We start from the raw sequence: 18818 nt of genomic DNA on the forward strand, positions 1-18818 counted from the left end.
GCAGATGAGCAGAGACACTTTCTAAGAGGGACAGCCAGCAATCCTGGCACCCAGGACTTAGGGGAGGAATCTCCAGTTCAGGCCGGGCAGTCTCCAAAACAGACATCAGGACACTTTGGTGTGGCCTCAAGGGAATACTGGGCAGTCAAGAGCCCAAACCCTGGGGTCTGTAATGACCACCAGTTTTAGGAATGCAAAGTGAGTTTTTTAGATCCAGGTGCCCCCTCCTTTTAAGTATTACCCCTTCAGCCCCAAGTCATCAAAGGAGCCCAATGTTCCCTCTCCCCAGAACAGGGCCTGTTTTGTCTCTGAGCCTGCAGCCCTGTACATGCCTGGCATATAGGATGTGTTCAATATTCGTGGCTAGCAGGCAGGTAAACTTTGCAAGACTCAAGGGTGTTTCTCCTTCACCTATCTTAGCTAGTGGCAGAACCTCAAAGAGGCGCCAGGGGTTGTGTGGCATGGGAGGCCCTCAGCAAATATTTGTCAAATGAGCCCAAGCTGAAGAACAGATGCACTTGGTGCCTGAGGAAGTGATATTTACAGGTCTGGAATCGTGTCTAGACCCAGGAGAGCAGAATCAAGAAAGGGAGAGCTGAGGCAGCAGCCTTGGACTCCCCCCACTCATGCCAAAGCCTAAAGATCCTAGGCCTGCGGGTGCCAGCGGGGTACGAGGCCAGGCCAGGCAGGGCTGCGCCATCATGTTTATTAGAAGGCTGGATTTCAGTGTGTGCGCTCTAGACAGATTACAGAATACCTGTGTCTTGAGAACAGGAAGTCCACGATTCATACAAAGTGCTCACTATAGGAAGTAGCTGTTTCAAAACCCAGGCACGGACCCAAATCTGGGTAGCCCCTTTCCACTGACCTCAACAAGGGCTGTGCTATTGTTTTTATTTATTATTTCTTTTATTTCTCTTTATTATTATTAATATTATTATTATTTGCTTTTGCTGTGGTCACTATCATTGGCAAAGTTCTCTTTTCGACCTTCCTGGACTTGGGGCTCCTGGCTTTGAAAGGGTTCCACTCAGGCTGAAGGTGCCAAAAGCTGCTTGAGATGTGGGTTTGAGCTCCGTCTGGGAAGATGGTGAGGAGGAGGAGGCAGAAGAAATCATTCTTGGTTTTAAAAAAATTAAAAAACAAAACAAAACAAAAAACTCCACAATCTATAGGTCAATCTTTACTCCATCAGTGATCAAACTGCCCAGAAGAAAAACTGGAGGGGGGAGAAATAGGCCAGTGGGCACCAGGCCATCTCCCAAGGGAAGTGAGGAGAGTTGGCGACCCGAGGCTTCTTCCAGCCATGGGAGGTATGAAGGGGAGGGAGTGGGATTAAAAAAGAAAGAAAGAAAGAGAGCTCAGTGCCTTGAGATAGACACTGTCCCAACTCCAGGGCCACCTGCAGCCCCTACCCAGGCCAGCCCCACTATCACCTCCTCATCCAGGAGATGCACAATTAAAAAAAAAAAAAAACAAGGCCCTAAATAAAACAAAATCCAAAAGGAAAAGACCTGGAGGAATGGAGGAAGAAGGGGCCAGAAAGAGGGTAGAAAGAGGGCAGGTCTCTGGATGCAGAACTCTCGAGCCGCCGGGGCTAGGGGGAAGGGTCCCCAGCGTCCTCTGCCTGCTTGGCGTTAGCTCGTCACATAGTGTTTAGTGGACGGCTGCCCATACACCCTGTAGAAATCCTGGTGGCCAGGCTGCTGGGAAGCGTCGAGCCAGTCTCTGACTGCCAAGCCAGGAAGGGACTGCGGGACGGAGGGTGTGGGTGGAAGAGGGTGTGAGTACTCCTGTGAGGGCACTGTCCAAGGGAAGTGGCCGGATCGGGGGTACGGCTGGTGGCCACCATGGTTGGCCACGGAAGAACAGTAACAGTTGTCCACGGAACAGACGAGAATCTTGCGGCCGCCATACTGGGGAAGCATGGGCTGCTGGGTGGCAGAGCCATTGGGGTACTGCGATGGGGGAAACACAGGACTCGAGTGTACTGGCTGGGCACCACCTGGCAGGGCCACCAAGTGCTGCGTGGAGCTGCATGGCCCCAGGGGCTGCCCAGACTGGCCCTCGCCGCTGGCTGTGCCTGCTGCCCCGTACTGGCTGCCCACGGGACCGGATGATGTCTCAAGAAAGCTGGCCTCTGGGAAGGCTGTCGAGTGCTTGCGCTTTTCTGCCCCCGAGCTGTTCATACCACAGGGGTACAGGGGGACGCTCTGTAGGAAGGGCACCGGTGTGCTGAAGGGACCTGTGGAGAGTTGGCAGTGAATGTTGCTGAAGCCCCAGCCCAATCAACCCCAGTTTCCTTTCCCATGCAGGCTTGGAACCTCTATGGGTCCAAATATGTGACATTTTGGTTGTCATTTACTATTTTCATTTTCTAGCTGAGAACAAAACAAAACAAGAGTAAGAACAAACAATTGACACTCAAGGAGGTAATGAAATGTCACTTGCCCAAGGTCCCACACTAAAAGTGTTTTTGCAAAGCAGGGATGTGCACACAGGTCTACCTGTGTTAAGCTACGTGCCTCTTGGAGATAGCACTGGCATTTTTACCCCTGCACAAAGGCTTCACCCTCACCTTCTAGCATCTTCCGCAACTGCTTCTCCTTCTTGGCCACCTCGTTCAGGAAGAGCTTGGAGTTCAGGTGGCCGATCTTAGGGGGAGAAAGGCTGCTGCCCGTGCAGGTCTGGGTCCTGGGGGCAGTGGACGGGGCGGCCGCTGTGAGGAGGCATCACCAGCGAGCCCACCCTACCTCCCCACCGATGGGCATGGCCCTCCCTCTCTGCCCTCCCTCACACAGGTTCTGGAGGAGTGGGGGCTGTCACTCACCTGTCCATTAGGATCTTCACAGACTTGGTGTTCTGCAAGGGAAGGAGAGCACAGGCAGTCAGTGGGAAAGGCAAGGCAGAACAGCCCCATCATGAGCACGAGCTAGGTTGCCATCTGTGGCATGGCTTCTGTTGTTTGCTTGAAACAGGGTCTCACGCACCCCAGGCTGGCCTAGAACAAAGGACTGGGATGACCTTGAACTATCCTCCTGCCTTCCCATGCAGAATTGCAGGAGAGTGTGACAACGAGCCTAGCATATGGTACTGAAGCTCGAACCGTGCAATCTGAGCCACAGTCCCACAGGCGCTGTCTCTTCTTTATCCCATTATATCTGGAGGGGGCTCCATAGGCCCTTCCTTTCCATTTTTAGAGACAGGGTCTCTCTGTTACATAGTCCCAGTTGTCCTAGAATTCACTCCGTAGACCTGTAGGCTGCTCTGGAACTCAGAGAGTCACCTGCCTGTGCCTTCTGAGTGCTGAGATTAAAGGACCACCAAGTGCCATGTCAGTTCCAGCCAGTGTTTGCCAGACTTTGTGAATCTGGACTAATAGATAAAGGATGGTGAACTGGTATCTACCAAGGCTCAGGAATTATCTATGACTTGCCCAAGGTTCCAAAACTAGGAAGAGCAGATGGACAGACTCTGGCTCCAAAGGCAAAGCCAGGTGAGCACCCTGGACACAGCTGGGGAACCGAGCTGTGCAGAGCCCCCAGCCCCACCTTCATGAAGCTGACGTCCTCTGTCTTATCGAAGAGAAGCTGCAGGGAACCCAGCAGCTTCTTGGCCTCCTGCATGCGTTCTCCGAGGTGCAGCGCCTGCGCCGCGTTCTCGCTGCAGAACTTGGCCTGCGCCTTGTCCAGGACCTCTACCGTTTGCCGCAAGTCCTCATCCAGCAGCTGGTGAAGCTTCTCGTACTGCAGCCTCACCTCTTCCTTTAGCTGGCTCACCTTCTCCTGCAGAGAGGACGAGGGTGGGTAGCCAGGTGAGCACGGAGTGGTCTCAGGCTGACGGCACTATTATCCCAACCCCATTTCCAGTGCTAGGGTCTGGGATCCCAGGGTACACACACACCCCACCCCAGCTTCTGAGGGTAACATGTAACCTACCAATTCCCCATAAGTAGTACTGGGCTCTGTGCCAGCCACTCCTAAAACCAGTGGGACTCCTATCCAGTTCACCTAAGACCCTGCATCCCCGTTACCCTGGCATGGGCTCAGGGTTTACCACCTCTACCAGGCGCTTGTCTGACTCGAGCTTGTAGAGCTGGTCCTCAATGTCCTGTTCGCGCTCCTCCAGCCGCTCCTGCTGCTTCATCAGCATCTTCTGCAGAGACAGTTGGGGTAACAGTGTCAGAGTGGGGTGCTACTCCAGCCTTAGCAGCCAGGCACCATACTTCCCTCTTGGTAACAGACTTTTCCCAAGATGACCTAAAACCTCCAGCAACCAGCCTCCTCTGGTCCTCACACAGCCCCACGACCAGCAACTGTCAGTGCAGACAAAGAAGCAGAACAGCTTCCCATGTTATATCCAAACCTAAGCTTTCCAAGGGCCGCGCTGACAGCTCACACACGAAGCACTTGTAGCTCAGTTTTCTATACATCTATCTAGAAGAGGTTCACCTAATCACCCCAGCAGTGCTAGGCGGCAAGAACGGTTACGATCCTCATTCACAGAGGAAGAAACTGAGGCCCAGAGAACTTACACGGTCCAGCGGCTGGACTGAAGAGAGATGACTCTCTGGTTGGCACACCTATGGCTCTCACAGTAGACCCAGAGTATGGTTCCCAGCGCCCATGGCAGGCAGCTCACAGGTGACTCAGGAATCTGACTCTTCTGGCCTTTGCAGGTGCACGCACGCGCATGTGCACACACACATACACACTTTTTCCCTGGGGGCACCATCTTGAGCAGAGCACCCTAAGATGCAGAGGTCTGACAGCCTTCCAAGGTGGCACAGGCCTCACCTTATATTTACCTTTTTCTTGGGTGCAGCAACACAGTCACCCCTTTCTTATTCCTGAGAATGAGCGCTGGCCTTGGGTCAAGTCCTTGCTAGCTATGTCCTTCAGTCCCTCAGTAAGACCAGGAAGTAGCAACCCCAATACTACCAAGCATGATCTAATGCCAGACCAAGCTGCTTTTCCGGCTCGGTCCTTAAAAAGGTAATTCATTAATTATATTTATCTGTGTATGAGGGTTTCATTAATTATATTTATTTGTGTATGAGGGTTTCACTTGCATGTATTTATGAGCACAAGGTCCGTGTCTGGTGCTGGCAGAGGTCACAGGGGTTGGATCCCCTGGAAATGGAATTATGGACAGTTTAAATCACCATGTGGTACTGGAATTGAATGCAGGTCCTCTTCAAGAGTGACAAATGCTCTTAATTTCCTATTTCTTTTTTTTGAGACAGGGTTTCTCTGTATTGTTTCGGAGGCTATCGGTCCAGCCCAGCCTCGAACTCATAGAGATCCGTCTTCCTCTGCCTCCTGAGTGCTGGGATTAAAGGTGTGTGCCACCAACGCCCGGCTCTTAATTTCCTATTTCTAAGACCCTCCCTTTCTCTATCACTAAACACGCCTTTTCAAACAAGGTGTCTCTTGCTCAAGGTGACTGCACTTTCAAGTGTTTCGGCATGGAAGGCTCTTTCACACGTGACTCCCAGCCTCTTGGTGGTGAGACTTTTGTCTGGGCAGGGTCTCCACATGCCCTCAGCAGGTTCTGTGACCCTTGCGTCTCAGGGATCTTGCCTCTAGGACTGTGCTCACCAGGTCACTTCAGTTCTGTCATTTTCTGGGAGCCAATACTGCCTCATCTCCTTTGTCTGCCTTCTGAGGAACTTTCCATGACCCCTGTTTGTTCTGAGTTGCTGCAGGTCCCTTCCTATCCTGGTCACATGATGGGCTGTCACATCCTGCCCTACTCAGTAGCTGTGTTCTTTAGTGGCCACTTTATATACTGAACTTCGTACAAAATAAAGTAAACCAGATATGAATATGGACCTGCGGTCCCAGCACATGGAGCTGAGACAGGAGCTTTGGGAGCTGGAGCCAACATGGGCTACACAGAAAGAGAGAGACAGAGAGACAGAAACACAGAGAGAGACAGACAGAGAGAAAGACAGAGACAGAAACACAGAGAGAGAACACACACACACACACACACACACACACGCCCAGAGAGAGAGAGAGAGAGAGAGAGAGAGAGAGAGAGAGAGAGAGAGAGAGAGAGAGAGAGAGAGAGATTTAGGTTTTCAGTTGCACCAGCCTCATTTCCAGTGATTAACAACAGCTACATGTAGCTAGCAATGGACACAAAATGTTGCCACTCTCAGGAAGTTATGTGACAGCTCTATCCTAGAATCTCCTTAGGATGCCTGCTAGGCAAGTGCTCTACCACTAAACTAGATATTCAGCTCACATACCAACACTAGGAAGGCTGAGGCAGGAGGACAACTGTAAGTTCAAGGCCAGTCTGGACTACAAGGGGGAAAAGGTAGGGGGAAGGCGCTGGTAGAAAATAAGAACCGGGAGCCAGTCAGGCATGATGGTGCAAGCCTTAGTTTCTGTACTGGGGAGAATGGGGGAAGGTCACAAGTTTGAGGTCATCCTTGGCTACAAAGGGAGACCCTATCTCAATAAATAAATAAATAAATAAATAAATAAATAGCAAAAGGCTGTCCTCCACTTCCCTTCATAGTTGGCTTCTCAAAGACCTGAGACCTGGTTGTTGACACATTTCCAGAAACATCCAGGAGTTGAGCACAAAGCTCTACAAAACAGCTCTCAGATACTCAAGAAAGTGTCCAGCAGTGAGGGGTCCTCTCTTGCTCTGTGGGGGCCTTGGGTCTCACCACATAACTCCTGCTCACACCACACCCAAAGCTAAGCTCCTACAATTCCTTCCTCAACCCCATCCTTTTATATATATATAGGGAAACCAAGACTAGCCAGAATTCAGGCAAACCTGTTCTATTGCTAGCCTAGAAACAAAGAATCAAGACCTTGGGGGTGAGGGTAAGGCTCTCCTAAGCTAAGAAAGCCTGGAGTTTGTCCTAGTAGGCTCTTCCCCTTCAGTGATCCAGCAGACCTTGCCCTTGTCAGCCAAAGGGATTAGACTGACAATAAGCACAGCTTGTATGTAGGCAAAAACAGGTGTTCTCTCTCTCTCTCTCTCTCTCTCTCTCTCTCTCTCTCTCTCTCTCTCTCTCTCTCTCTCTCTCTCTCTCTCTCTCTCTCTCTCTCTCTCTCTCTCCCTCCCTCCCTCCCTCCCTCTCTCTCTCTCTCTCTCTCTCTCTCTCTCTCTCTCTCTCTCTCTCTCTCCAATCTAGGCCCTGAGACCCCTACATGTACATATGCTTGCATCCAGTGCCTTGTACAAGTAAGGCTGAATCTCTGGAGACCCCAGACAAACCCCAGACAAATGAACGGGCTCTAATAAAAAGGTTTCCTGGGGACTGAAGAGGTGGTTCAGGGGTTAGGAGTACTAGCTGCTTGGGCAGAGAGGACCCAGGTTTGATTTTCAGCACTAGCAGGTGCTCACAGTCATCTGTAACCCAGGTTCCTGGGGTTCCAACACCTTCTGGCATCTGCAGGTACTGCACACACACAGAGTATGCCTACATATAGGCAGGCAAAACACACACATTAATAACAAAAACTTCACTGTGAACCAGAGGCCTCCTTCATCTGCTATACAACAAATGGGGCTCAAACAGCACACTGGTGGCCTCTAATGTATGGGCTGAGAGAGGTGTGACCCATGTGGAACAAAGCACCTCAGGTAGAAACCGAGTCCAGGCCATTACCACTGCACACAGGCCTGGATGAACAGGGCCATGAACAGATTAGGGAGAGGCCAGGTTGAGTCCCGGGGAAAGAGACTACAGACAGCCAAAGGAGCCCCTGGCCAAGAAATATTCTTACCCTGCCAGCCAGTAAGGGTTCCTCTCCCATCTCAACTGAGGCCCCCCAGTTTATGATGGCCCCCAACTCCTGCCTAGTCCTGGTGCGCTTCAGCCTCCTGGTCTCGTAGGCGTTCCCAGGAAGCACCCCTATTCTGGGATGCTAGTGTCCTGTCCTCAGCTTCAGGATTCTAGAATCCTTAGCAGGAGGTGTTTGATCCAGTCACTGCCCAGTGAACAGTAGCCCCACATGAAAGTGGGTCTAATTTCCCCTCCACCACCTCAGAGAGAGGGCAGGAAGGGGAAGGAAGCTCACCAGTGAGGCCTCAGGGCAGGCAGAGCTGGGAAACCCCCAGCCCCCAGCTTCCCTGCAGCCAAGGGACAGGGAGAGGTGCTACTTCAAGCATTGAGACTGGTGGGAGGAAAATATCCACCCACCACACCCACACCCATTCTACCAAATCAGAAAGTCAGATGGGATGGGCATGGTGTTGCACACATTCAACCCCAGCACTTGAAAGGCAGTGACAGGCATCTCTGAGTTCGAGGCTGGCCTGATCTATAGAGTAGGTTCCAGGACAGTCAGAGCTACACAGTGAGACCTGTCTCAAAACACAAAACCAAAAAACAACCAGGAAGATGCTGGAGGCCCAGGAGCTGAGGGAGCAAGAGCAGCACCGTCCTCACTTCCAGCTCTAGCCCAGTTTCTTATTTTTAATTTATTTTTATTTTATGTGCATTAGTGTTTGACCTGCATATTTATCTGTGTGAGGTTACCTGACCTTAGAGTCACAAACAGTTGTGAGCTGCTTTGTGGGTGCTGGGAATTGAACCTAGATCCCCTCGAAGAGCAGTCTGTGCATTTAACCACTGAACCATCTCTCCAACCCCATCTGGTCCAGTTTCTATGTGCATTCTGAGGGCATCACATCTCCCATTTGGGAAAGACGCACAGCTGAGGCTGGATGCCATTTCCCGGCTTGATTCCCTGCAAGGCCTCCCAAAACAGGGGAGCAGTGGCTTTCTAAACTGACTCTGGCCCACCATAAGTTTCCTGGACTGTGGCCCACTTCAAGTGTGAGGGAGGGGAACCATGTCTTCTCTGGAAGCAATGGAGGGAGCCAAGACTCTAGGGAAGCCCCAGAATAAGCCCCCGTAGAATACTGGGCCTCAGGCATTCTGGGATCTACTGGGCCCATGAAAAATTCTCATGCCCTCCACGGTTCCCTGCCTCCGTGCCTTGGGCCCACCCAACAAAGAGGTGTTATTCACAGGGCCTGTCTTCTGCCCTGTCATTTCAGGTGCCTCAGGAGCCTGACCAGCTAGGCCCTGTTGGTATTTTGCTGCCAGACCAGAAGTGGCAGACAGGTGAGGTTTGGAGAGTAAGGGCTGTGTGAAAGTTAATAAATAATAATAAACCCTCAAGTCAACCTTGAAGAAAAGAAAGGTCGGGGGAGAACGGGCTGAGAGCCAGGGCAGAGGCAGGTGCGAGCGAGCTTTGCAGGCCAGGCCAGGGTTGGCTCCAGCCGCCCCTATAGCAGTGGTGAGTAGGGTGGGGGACAGGAACGGGGCTGGGCTCTTAGGATACAGCTGGCTTAGGTCAGGCCAGGTTAGAGCCTTGTGGGAATTTCTTCCTAAGCTTTTGTGACTGCCCCTACTTCCTCACCTAAGTCCCTATCCCAGGATCAGATCTGACAGGGCTCCATGGGCACAAGCACCCTCCTCTCCCCTCCAAAAAAAACATCCCCCTGCCCTGCCACAGTGCCTGCATTGGACTACCACATGAACTCCACCTGGGGAAAGCGGGGATAAGGGGTGCTGGGCACAGAACGCTGGAGCCTCTGCGATCCCCACAGGCCATCAGTATGAGGGCTTCCCAGCTGCAGAGCCGAATTAGCTTTTGCTGTGCACAGAGCAGCCTCTGGGGCAGCAGAACAAAGAGGCGAGAGAGAAAGCCCCCCTTTGTCTAGGTTTGAATGCCAGGCCGGCCAGGGAGGAAGGCTTTCCCAGAGCCAGGGGTGAGGCTGGCCAGGAGGGCTTGCTCAGCCCAGGGCAGAGGCCCAAGTGGGGCTGCCCACTCAGACTCTCCCCACTCGTCAGCCATGCAGCACCCACTGGGCTCTCTCTTACCTCCAACACCGCCACAGGCAAGAGCTAACCCTAAAGTAAATACCTTCCCGGAGATCCCAGGTGAGAAAGTCACCAGGCCCCTGGAAGGTCCCCAGCCCACCTAGTACCTGAGCAAGCACTTAGTAAGTGGCGTTCTGAACAGCAAAGTACCGGAAATCCACGAACACCCCACACTGCACCCCCTCCCAGCTCACCTGACATCCACTCTCAGCCATAAACACATGAGCATACTTCTGTCCCCAACTCCACAGCCACACAGCAAAGTATGCTAATGAAGTCAGCCATGCACACATCCTTTCTTGGAGACACTCAGTGGGAAAAATAGAACAGTTGCAATAGACAGACAGACAGACAGACACACAGAGTCCAGAACTGCAGGCAGGCAGAGTTCAACAGGGGTGAACGGCAGGCTCCTGGCAGGGGGTTGGGCCTCTACCTGAACTTTCTCTTAGGACCCAGGGAGGAGGCCAAAGCAGGCTCCTTCTCCAAGGATTCAGGATGATCTTGGAAAGGACACTACATGGCCCCCACCCCACACACCCCAACACACACAGCTTCCCCACCCTGTCTGCTATTGGCAGAGGGAACAGTGGATCTGAATGCGGCTGTAAACCCAGCATAGCAGAGACCTCTCTCTAGACCTCCCTCTCACAAGCAGACTCCCTCCAGGGTTTCAATGTATCCTCTCCTGCACAGGCACAGGGCACTCTCGGTCCAAGTCATATAGGACTCCATTTCCTAGAGAGCACCTCTCCTTGCATGAGGGTCCAGGCCAACACCTCCAGCCTGTTTCCAGGGTCCAGGGGAGGACAGAGAAGCAAGCATCCACACACGCCCGCACACGCACGCCATGACATCTCTTGGGTTCTGTTGAGAGAGGTCCTAAGAGTGCTACCAACTCCCATCAGCCCCCTATTACTCAGATGGACCCCTAAACTTAGAGGCTGGGAGGGATTATGTCCACTCAGAATTGCTAGGCCTGTGCCCACCTGGATGTCTCAATCCTGGGTCCATAGCCCAAAGGGAAAACACTTCTAAGTTATAGGTATGTCCCAGAGAGTGATCTTGAGGCCCATCTGGTTGGCATCTAGCCCTCTCAAAGACAGAGTGGGGCAATGTCCTGGCCTGGACAGGCCTAACTCTTAAGTACCACCCCTACCTAACGCCTCACCCAAGCCACTGGCTCAAGTACATAATGTAGGTGCTTGTGATCATTGGGGGATGGGGCTACCAGGAAGGGTTAAGCAGTGGTTGTGGTGGCCGGTTTCTGTTGTTGGTGTTGGATTTGTTTGTTTGTATGAGATAAGGTCTCACTATGTAGTGCTAGCTGGCCTGGAATTCTCTGCGTAGACCATACTGACCTTGAGCCCAGAGATCCTCCTGCCTCTGCCTCCCCAGCGCTGGGATTAAAGTTGTGGGTCATCACTCTGGGCACACAAAACCCTCAGCAGTGTTAGCTATTTCCAGCCAACTGATCTAGACCACATGGGGGAGGGCAAGAGAGGAAACATAACAGCAGAACCTAGATCATCTTATGGTTCTTTGTGCCTCTGCTCCTGTACCTTGGAAAATCTAGATGCCCTTTTCCACAGCACTAGCAAAGGCCCTTGAAATAGGACTACTGCTAGCAAGAAAAAACTGAAGTAAAGACCCTTCCTCCTGGATAGCCTAAAGAGAGGGCAGGGCTCTTTCATTTAGCTTCCTCAGGACTCAGCCCCTCCCCAAGGGCAGGATCCCCTATCTCTGCATTCAATAAGTCAGACTCAAACTTGAGTGATACTGGGCTATTGAAGGGTTTCCAAGCCTAGTGCCCTAGGGCACCAGAGAGAATGGACAAGGAGGATGGAGGAGGATGAGCCTGGGGCACAGATGCTGACCTCACAGGATTGCACATCTGGCTCTAATGCAATGCACTACTTCTGAGCTGCCCCTATAGGCACTAGATCACAGAAGCAGACAGACAGACACACCATGGAGCGGCTGACAAAGTTCAGTGACTGATGAAAGGAACCCCACAGTACACTCTGTAAGCTAATGCTGCCCTTTCTTCCCCAATCCTACAAGCAAGACATATCCATTTGCCAGTAAAGGTAGACACACCTAAAGATACCCTAATACTAAGCCAGGTATAATTAGGTTTTCTTCCCTTCCCCAAGACATCCCCAGCACTTAAGGAGTGCAAGCAGATGGCCCATCCAACAGCCTGTCCACTCATCTTTTTCTTTGCCTTCTACCGACTTTCTCCAGCCAATCTCAGACAGAACTGGACAGCCAGCCAGCCGTCCATTCCCAGCCTCTCCCTGCACTCTCCCAGCCTCCACCCGACCATCTTTATTAATGGCAGCAGAAGCTTCAGTACTGGGTAAAGTGTGGGCTATGCTTGCCCTGGGTCTGGGGGGGGGGGGAGGACCACAGGGCTCCTCCACTTCCCCAGGCTTTGGCCTTTTCCAACACTAGTGGGGAGGGGTGACTCCTCTTCTCCATCCCCCCACACTTCCTTTAAGAAACCAGAGGCCTCTGCTGGCACAAAACCCCGAGCTGGCCCATGCAATTGCAAACTAATTATACAGCAAATTTTGTTATCCCCGCCCTCAGCCTGCGGTGGCCCTTCTGCCTTTTGTTGGTTGTATATGTATGGTTTTTAATTGCTAAACAGTGACTCATTTAAATGGGTCCCCTCCTTGTCTATGTCCCTCCCTTCCTACCGCCAAGGAAACAACCCCCATCACATTCTGGACAGGCCCGGCTTCCTCATACTGCAGAGGCCCCACTAGCCTCCAGGGGCCCCCACTCTACACATACACACCCAGTCCTACCAAGCCTAACCTTGCTCCCTTATCATAAGACCCCTAGCCCGAGCTTTCAAGATTGCCCAGACCGTAGATCAACTCCTTCCTTCCGTGTGACTCAACCCCAAGAGGCAGGGGACCCAGGGAGAGGAACCTGGGAGGAGCCCCCTTCCAGTGAAAGGGACGGAAGTATGCCCTAGTCCGGTTCCCTAGCCAGGCCCAGAGGCCTAAGAGGGGGAAGGCGGTTTTGACATTGGCTGCTGCAGCAGGGCGTATACAATGGAGGGGGTGCGGTTCCGTAATCACCCAGCCGGCAGCCCAGGGGAGCCAGCTGCCTGAAACCAGATTTCAAGGCGGCTCAACCTTAAACCCACAGGATTCTTTTTCCGTCTTCCACCTCCCCTCCCCAAATGTGGGAGGGCTGTGTAAGAGGGCAGGGCTGGGAGGAAAGGGTTAGACACATACTTTAAGGTTTGTTCATGCAGGCGCAGGCAGCATACAACTACATAGAGAGCAGCCTCGGCCTGGGGAGCGTCGGCTGGGACGGATCTGAGGACAGATCCGAAGAGCTGACAGTCGGGGACTCCAGGACAGCCAGTCAGGCCTAGCCCAGCTAGATACCAGAGTTCTGCTCTACCTCCGGAAGCTTCCCCCCACCCCCAATGTGTTTCCAATAGAGCTTAAAACTAACATGGCTGCTTTTGTTTACTTCCTCATTGGTATGCCAGCATCATGGATCATGTCAGCCACGGCAGCGGCACCAGGACACTCATTACATAAACAGCAGCTGGAGAAGCAGGACCGGGGTCACTGCCTTGGTGACTTCCCGTAGAGCTTACAGAAACAATGCTGGGGGAGGGAGCTGCGCAAAACAGAACAGCAACATCCAAACTACTTCTAACAGCCTCCCTCAATTCCACAAATGACTTGCAAAAGGGACCCTAAGGGCACAGGTGAGAGAATGCACCCAGCCGCCAGGCCCTTCTTCTCAGGACCTTGTCCCCCAAACTTTCACCGAAAAGAGTTTGGAACAGGGCCTGGAGGCTAATGCCACACGAGTCAGGGTGCATGGGGATGGGTGGCCCCTAGGCGGGATGTGAGTGTTTGTGCGCGCGCGCGCGGGCGCGCGAAGTGTACTTGCCCGTATCTCATTCCTCCGGATCTCCACGTCGCACACCGAGTGTCCCTGATGCGCGCCGCTGTAGTAGCAGCAGTACTGGCACACCGCCACCTGCTCGGCCTCGCAGTGGTACAGGCGGTAGGCGTTGTGCTGCGGGCAGCTCCAGGCCCGCACGTCGTCCGCCTCCACCAGGAGGTGCCCGCGGGCGGTGGAGGGCTGCTGCAGGTGCGTCTGCACGTGGGACTGGCAGCAGGGAGCCTCGCAGCGCAGGCAGACCTTCTGCGCCGGCAGCGGGGGGCCGCGGCGACAGAACACGCAGTGCAGCGCCGTCGGCGGCTTCTCCACGTGCAGGGCGTTGAACTTCTCCACGATGTTGGTGAGCTTCAGGTTCTTCTCCAGACCCGGCTTCTGATTGTAGGCCTGGTTGCACTCCGGGCAGCGCACCAGGCCACTGTCCTTGGCCCAAGCCTCGCCGATGCAGCCCCGGCAGAAGTTATGTTTGCACGGCAGCTGCACCGGTTCCACGAAGACGTGCAGGCAGATGGGGCAGATGAGCTCCTCCTCAAAGCAGTTCTTCCAATTCTCCGCCATGGCGGCTGCGGGCAGGGGGCCTGAGGAGACCTCCCTAGTTCCCCAACCGTGGGGGTCCGTCTGATGCAGCTGGGGACCCACCGAGCCCGGAGCTCCGGTCCCCGCCGGCCCCACCAGTCGCTCAGTCACCAGCGCCTTCCGCGTGCCCGCCCCCCAGAGGAGGGAGCCTGGGTCCTCGCGCCGCGCGCGCCGCCGGCTGCGTCTCCTCCTCCTGGCGAGTGCCTAGCGGGAGGCGGCGGGCTGCGCCAGGGCCGCGGCCGGGCCACCAGCCCTGGAGGGGAGAGCCGTGGTCCAAATTCCATATAACAGGCCGCCTCCCCGTCGGCGCGGCTAGGGCAGGGACGACCCGCGGCCTGCGCTCGGCCCCGCGGCTGACATCGGGGCGCGCCCCGCGGCGCACGGAGCGGGGGGAGCCGCACTCTTCCTTTGGTGGCGGTCGCGGCGACGGTGGCTGCCTCTCGGCTGGTCCGAGCCGCGCCTTCCTTGCCTGGCTCCCGGCCGAGGTCCGAGGGGCACGGAAAGCTAGTTCGGCCCCGCCGAAGCTGGCTCTATCCGGAGCCCGCGAGCAAGGCGCGCCGGCGGTCCCCGGGCCGTGGCGCGGGCGTCCCCCAGCTGGCCGGCCGGCTGCGGGTTGCGGGGCGCGGGCGGTCCGACTCCGGGGCGCTGCGTGCGCGCTGGGGCAGTCATTCAGATGAAATTCCAGTCCCCGGCCAGAGACACCAGCCCGCCTCTGCCTTCCTCCTCCCTTCACAAATAGAAACGGAAGGGGGAGGGAGAGAAGTGGAAAAAAAAAAAAGCCACCAGAGAGGGAGGGAGGGAGGGAGAAGCCCGGGAGGTGCTCCGGCCTGACCCCCTTGTCGCTACTTCTGCGCTCCCCGGAGGCCCCGCGCAGGGCGCCCCCGCCGCGGAGAGACCCCACTCCCTGTCCCCGCGCTGGGCGGGCGGCTCGCCTGCGCTGGGGAAAACAAGGATTGATCAAACTAGAAAGGAATTTTTCTCAACTGCTAATGAACAGGAGGCTCGGCTCCCGGCCCTCCCCTCCCCCCGCCCGGCCCTCCCCCTTCGCCCCCCCACCCCTCCCCCCCCACTTTCTTTTCTTCTCGGCCTCTGCTCCGGCCTGGAAGGCTCGGGGCTGCGGTCGGAGCCAGCCTGCGGCGGCGGGGCCGGGCCGAGCCAGCCGGGCCGGGTGCGTCTTCAGCGCCCAGCCATCTTGGGCTCCCCGCGGCCGCGGTGGGGCCGGGGTCCGGGCGCGCGCTCGAGGGTCCTGCGGCTCGCTTTTTTTCCCCTCCCTTTGGTGGGATTTTTTTTCCTCCAAGGGGAGGGCTGGCGGCCTCCAGCAAATTAGGAGAGAGGGAAGGAGGAAAATGCCAAGTCTTGATTTCTCTCCACCTCTGCTCCACCCATCCCGGTCCTTTCCAAAAAAAAAATCTTTTTAAAAGATTAGAATTGGAAGAAGTCGGCAGAACGGCGAGCGCCGGCGGCCCCCAGCGCTGCCCGGGAGACGCGTCCGGGGCGGGCCCGCGCCCGTCGCTCCCTCCGTCCGTGGGTCCGTTTGTCCTCGCCCGCAGCTTCTCAAGTGTGGGGAGGGCGGGCGCTCCGGGCAGGGTCTCCGCTGCGGCTGTCGCTTCAGAGCTTTATCCTCAGATCAAAAAAGGGAAGAGAGGAAGAAAAAGGAAAACGGGGGGAAGAGATAGAAGCCACCCCCCGCGAGCCCGAACACTGTCATCACAGCCACCTTCAGCCATCTTGCGTGTATTATTTCAAGAATAATCTGTTTAATAGAAATAGCTGCGTCTCGGGCCCCCGTCTCCGCATCCCGGGGTCCCGCCCCCTTTTAATAATAATCTCGATAATAAAGATGCTCAGCGGGCCGGGCGGCTGGAGGACGCTCGCCCCTGCCCCGGGTCTCTCCGGCTCTCCTCCCTCTGGGACGGGGTCCCGGGGGGCCCGCTGGGGCTGGGGGTGCGGCCCACCGGCCCCCACCGCCCCGCGGCGAGGGGAGGGCGCTCTCCGCCCGCCTGGAGCAGCTCGGGCGGGACCCACGGAGGGGGCAGGCACGCTGGGGCCCCCGCCTCGGGCCGGGTTCGCAGCCGCCCCGTATACAATGGGTTCGAAGCAGAGTGAGGCCCGCAAGACGGGGGCGCGAGAGGGCAGGAGGATTGCAGAGCCCAGGGCTCGCGCGTCGGGGGGACGGGAGCGCGGGGTGGGGGCCCTACATCAAGGCCGGTCCCGCTACTCGGGAAGGGGGCGGGGAGACGGGGGGTGAAGGGAAAACGGCCGGCGGCGCCTTTAATCAGCACCCGCTGGCTCGGCCCACCCGGTACCAGCGGAATAAACGGGGAGGGGGCGGGGCGGGGCGTATTTTCCGGAAGTGCTCTTGCAGCGGCTTAGGGTCTCGGCCCCGCCCCTTTCCCCTGTCTGGAATTAGGGCTGTTCCTGAAGCGGCTTATGCTATTGGTCCTCAAGGCGAGACTCCTCCTCCTTGAGGCGTGGTGAACCGTCGCGATCTCACGTGACTTGCACTAACTTCGGTACGTTAAACACTGGGTGGCGAAGGCGGGGCTCTGTCCGAGCTTCTTAAAACGGCAATGATACCTACTGGCTGTGGGACCGTTTTTCCCTGGGCCACTTCAGCTGTAGCTCTTTTTACTTGAGAGGAAAGAAGGGTTGTCAGTCTGCTCAAGTGTCTAGAGGAATTGAGCAGGGAATTGCAAAGGTTCACCGTGGAGCAATTGCCCAATCTCCTCGGTACATTCACCCCACATCTCTGAAGCTTAAAAGCTAGTAATCCCTTTTCCTATTGATAAGGACGCCGATGCTTAAAGAACTGTAGACATATCCCTGAATTAGTTGGGTTAGTCAATGAATATACAGTATAACAAAGACCTCTTACACCGGTGACATTTTTGCAGGTTCAGGGAGTTTCTTGGAAAACGTACATTAAAAACGTACATTGAGTATATGTAGGATAATTTCTGAGAGTAAGAGGCACACACAAAGGCTCTAGGTAAAAGTGACAATTGAACCCAGACTGAATGCGCTGCAAGAAACAGGCTAGTGACAACCTGAGAAGCAGAACTCTCATCAAAAGGCAAAACAAATGCCCAAGCTTGTTCCTGGGCAGAGAGAAGGCATCATGGGAGGGAGAGAAATAGGTAGGGGCCAGAACACACAGGGTATCGCCAGTGACTGACACCGGAAGGGATTTGGACTCTAAGCTGGTTGTGAGCCTCTGGGCTTGGTATATATATTGGAAGGAGAACCAACAGGACTTACTGTTGGATTAGCTATGGGGCAGCGGAGAATCCACATAACAATAGGAGCCAGGAATAGGAGCCAGCTGTACTTACCGTTATTGTATAGCCTGCTAAGCATACACACGCATGTTTATTTTCTCCAATTATCTTACAGGATGTTTTGTCCAGTGTGTGGTGGAGGCGATTGAACCCATAGCTTTGTACATGTTAGGGAAACCTTGGCCAAGCTACATCGCCAGGCAGCCCGATGTGTGTGCACCCAGGCCAGAGCATAGGGTTGGTTGGTATTGCTCCTCAGGTAGGTCTGGTTTTGTTTGTTTGCTGTTTTTGAGACAGGGGCTCTCACTTGTCTGGAGATCACCAGATAGACTTGGTTAGCTGTCCCCACTTCCCAGCACAGGGCTCACGAGTACGGGCACCACGGCTGCTCACAAGTATGGGCACCACAGCCATGTCTGGCTTTTTCACGAGTACAGCGCATCACGGCCATGTCTGGCTTTTTCACGAGTACAGGGCACCACAGCCATGCCTGGCTTTTTCACGAGTACAGCGCACCACGGCCATGTCTGGCTTTTTCACGAGTACAGCGCACCACGGCCATGCCTGGCTTTTTCACGAGTACAGCGCACCACGGCCATGCCTGGCTTTTTACATGGCTCTAGGGATCCATTCACTCTAACTCTCATGCCTGCAAGCTTGAGCTATCTTGCAAGTCCCTGGTCCTTTTTAAAATTCTTTTTGTTTTATGGTTGTTTTTGTTTGTTTGTTGTTTCTTAGACAGGGTTTCTCTGTGTAGTTCTGGCTGTCCTGGAATGCACTCTGTTGACCAGGATGGCCTTGAACTCACAGAGATCCTCCTGCCTCTGCATCCCAAGTGCTGAGACTAAAGGTATACACAACCACCGCCTGGCTTTTTTTTTTAATTTCTTAATTAAAATCTATAATACTTGCACATCGTCATGCTGACTAGTTTTATGTCAACTTGACGTAAGCTAGAGTCATATTATTTTTAAATTTTTAAAATTATTACTTATTTGTCAGGGGGTGGGTCAGAGAGGTATCAGATCACCTGGAGCTGGAGTTACAGGCAGTTGTGAGCTGTCTGATATGGGTGCTGGGAACTGAACTCAGGTCCTCTGCAAGAACGGTATGTTCTCTTAGTCACTGAGCCATCTCTCCAGCCCAGCTAGTGTCAT

General features: G+C 54.5%; 1 protein-coding gene across 1 annotated transcript; it reads right to left on the reverse strand.

Annotated features, from left to right (window-relative positions):
- Window positions 1-1170: 1170 nt before the first annotated feature.
- Window positions 1171-14928, reverse strand: Trim8 (tripartite motif containing 8). Its single transcript, XM_005063497.4, has 6 exons — window positions 13796-14928; window positions 4060-4155; window positions 3552-3785; window positions 2831-2862; window positions 2579-2694; window positions 1171-2245 (listed from the first exon to the last, which is right to left on the reverse strand). Exons 1-6 carry the CDS (start codon window positions 14363-14365, stop codon window positions 1638-1640), a joined length of 1656 nt encoding a protein of 551 aa, XP_005063554.1. The 5' UTR covers window positions 14366-14928; the 3' UTR covers window positions 1171-1637.
- Between the last annotated feature and the right edge of the window lie 3890 nt (window positions 14929-18818).

This window comes from Mesocricetus auratus, unplaced genomic scaffold, assembly GCF_017639785.1.
Source record: "Mesocricetus auratus isolate SY011 unplaced genomic scaffold, BCM_Maur_2.0 Super-Scaffold_4256, whole genome shotgun sequence".
Taxonomy (NCBI): domain Eukaryota; kingdom Metazoa; phylum Chordata; class Mammalia; order Rodentia; family Cricetidae; genus Mesocricetus; species Mesocricetus auratus.

What these genes read in the sequence shown, in the direction of transcription:
- Trim8 (XM_005063497.4), bottom strand. Translation starts at nt 14,365, where the DNA reads ATGGCGGAGAATTGGAAGAACTGCTTTGAGGAGGAGCTCATCTGCCCC. An exon ending in CAGACAAGCGCCTGGTAGAG is followed by an intron (nt 3,786 to 4,059) that starts GTGGTAAACCCT and finishes TCCTCTCTGCAG; the next exon opens with GAGAAGGTGAGCCAGCTAAA. An exon ending in AGGACGTCAGCTTCATGAAG is followed by an intron (nt 2,863 to 3,551) that starts GTGGGGCTGGGG and finishes CTTCCCTTGCAG; the next exon opens with AACACCAAGTCTGTGAAGAT.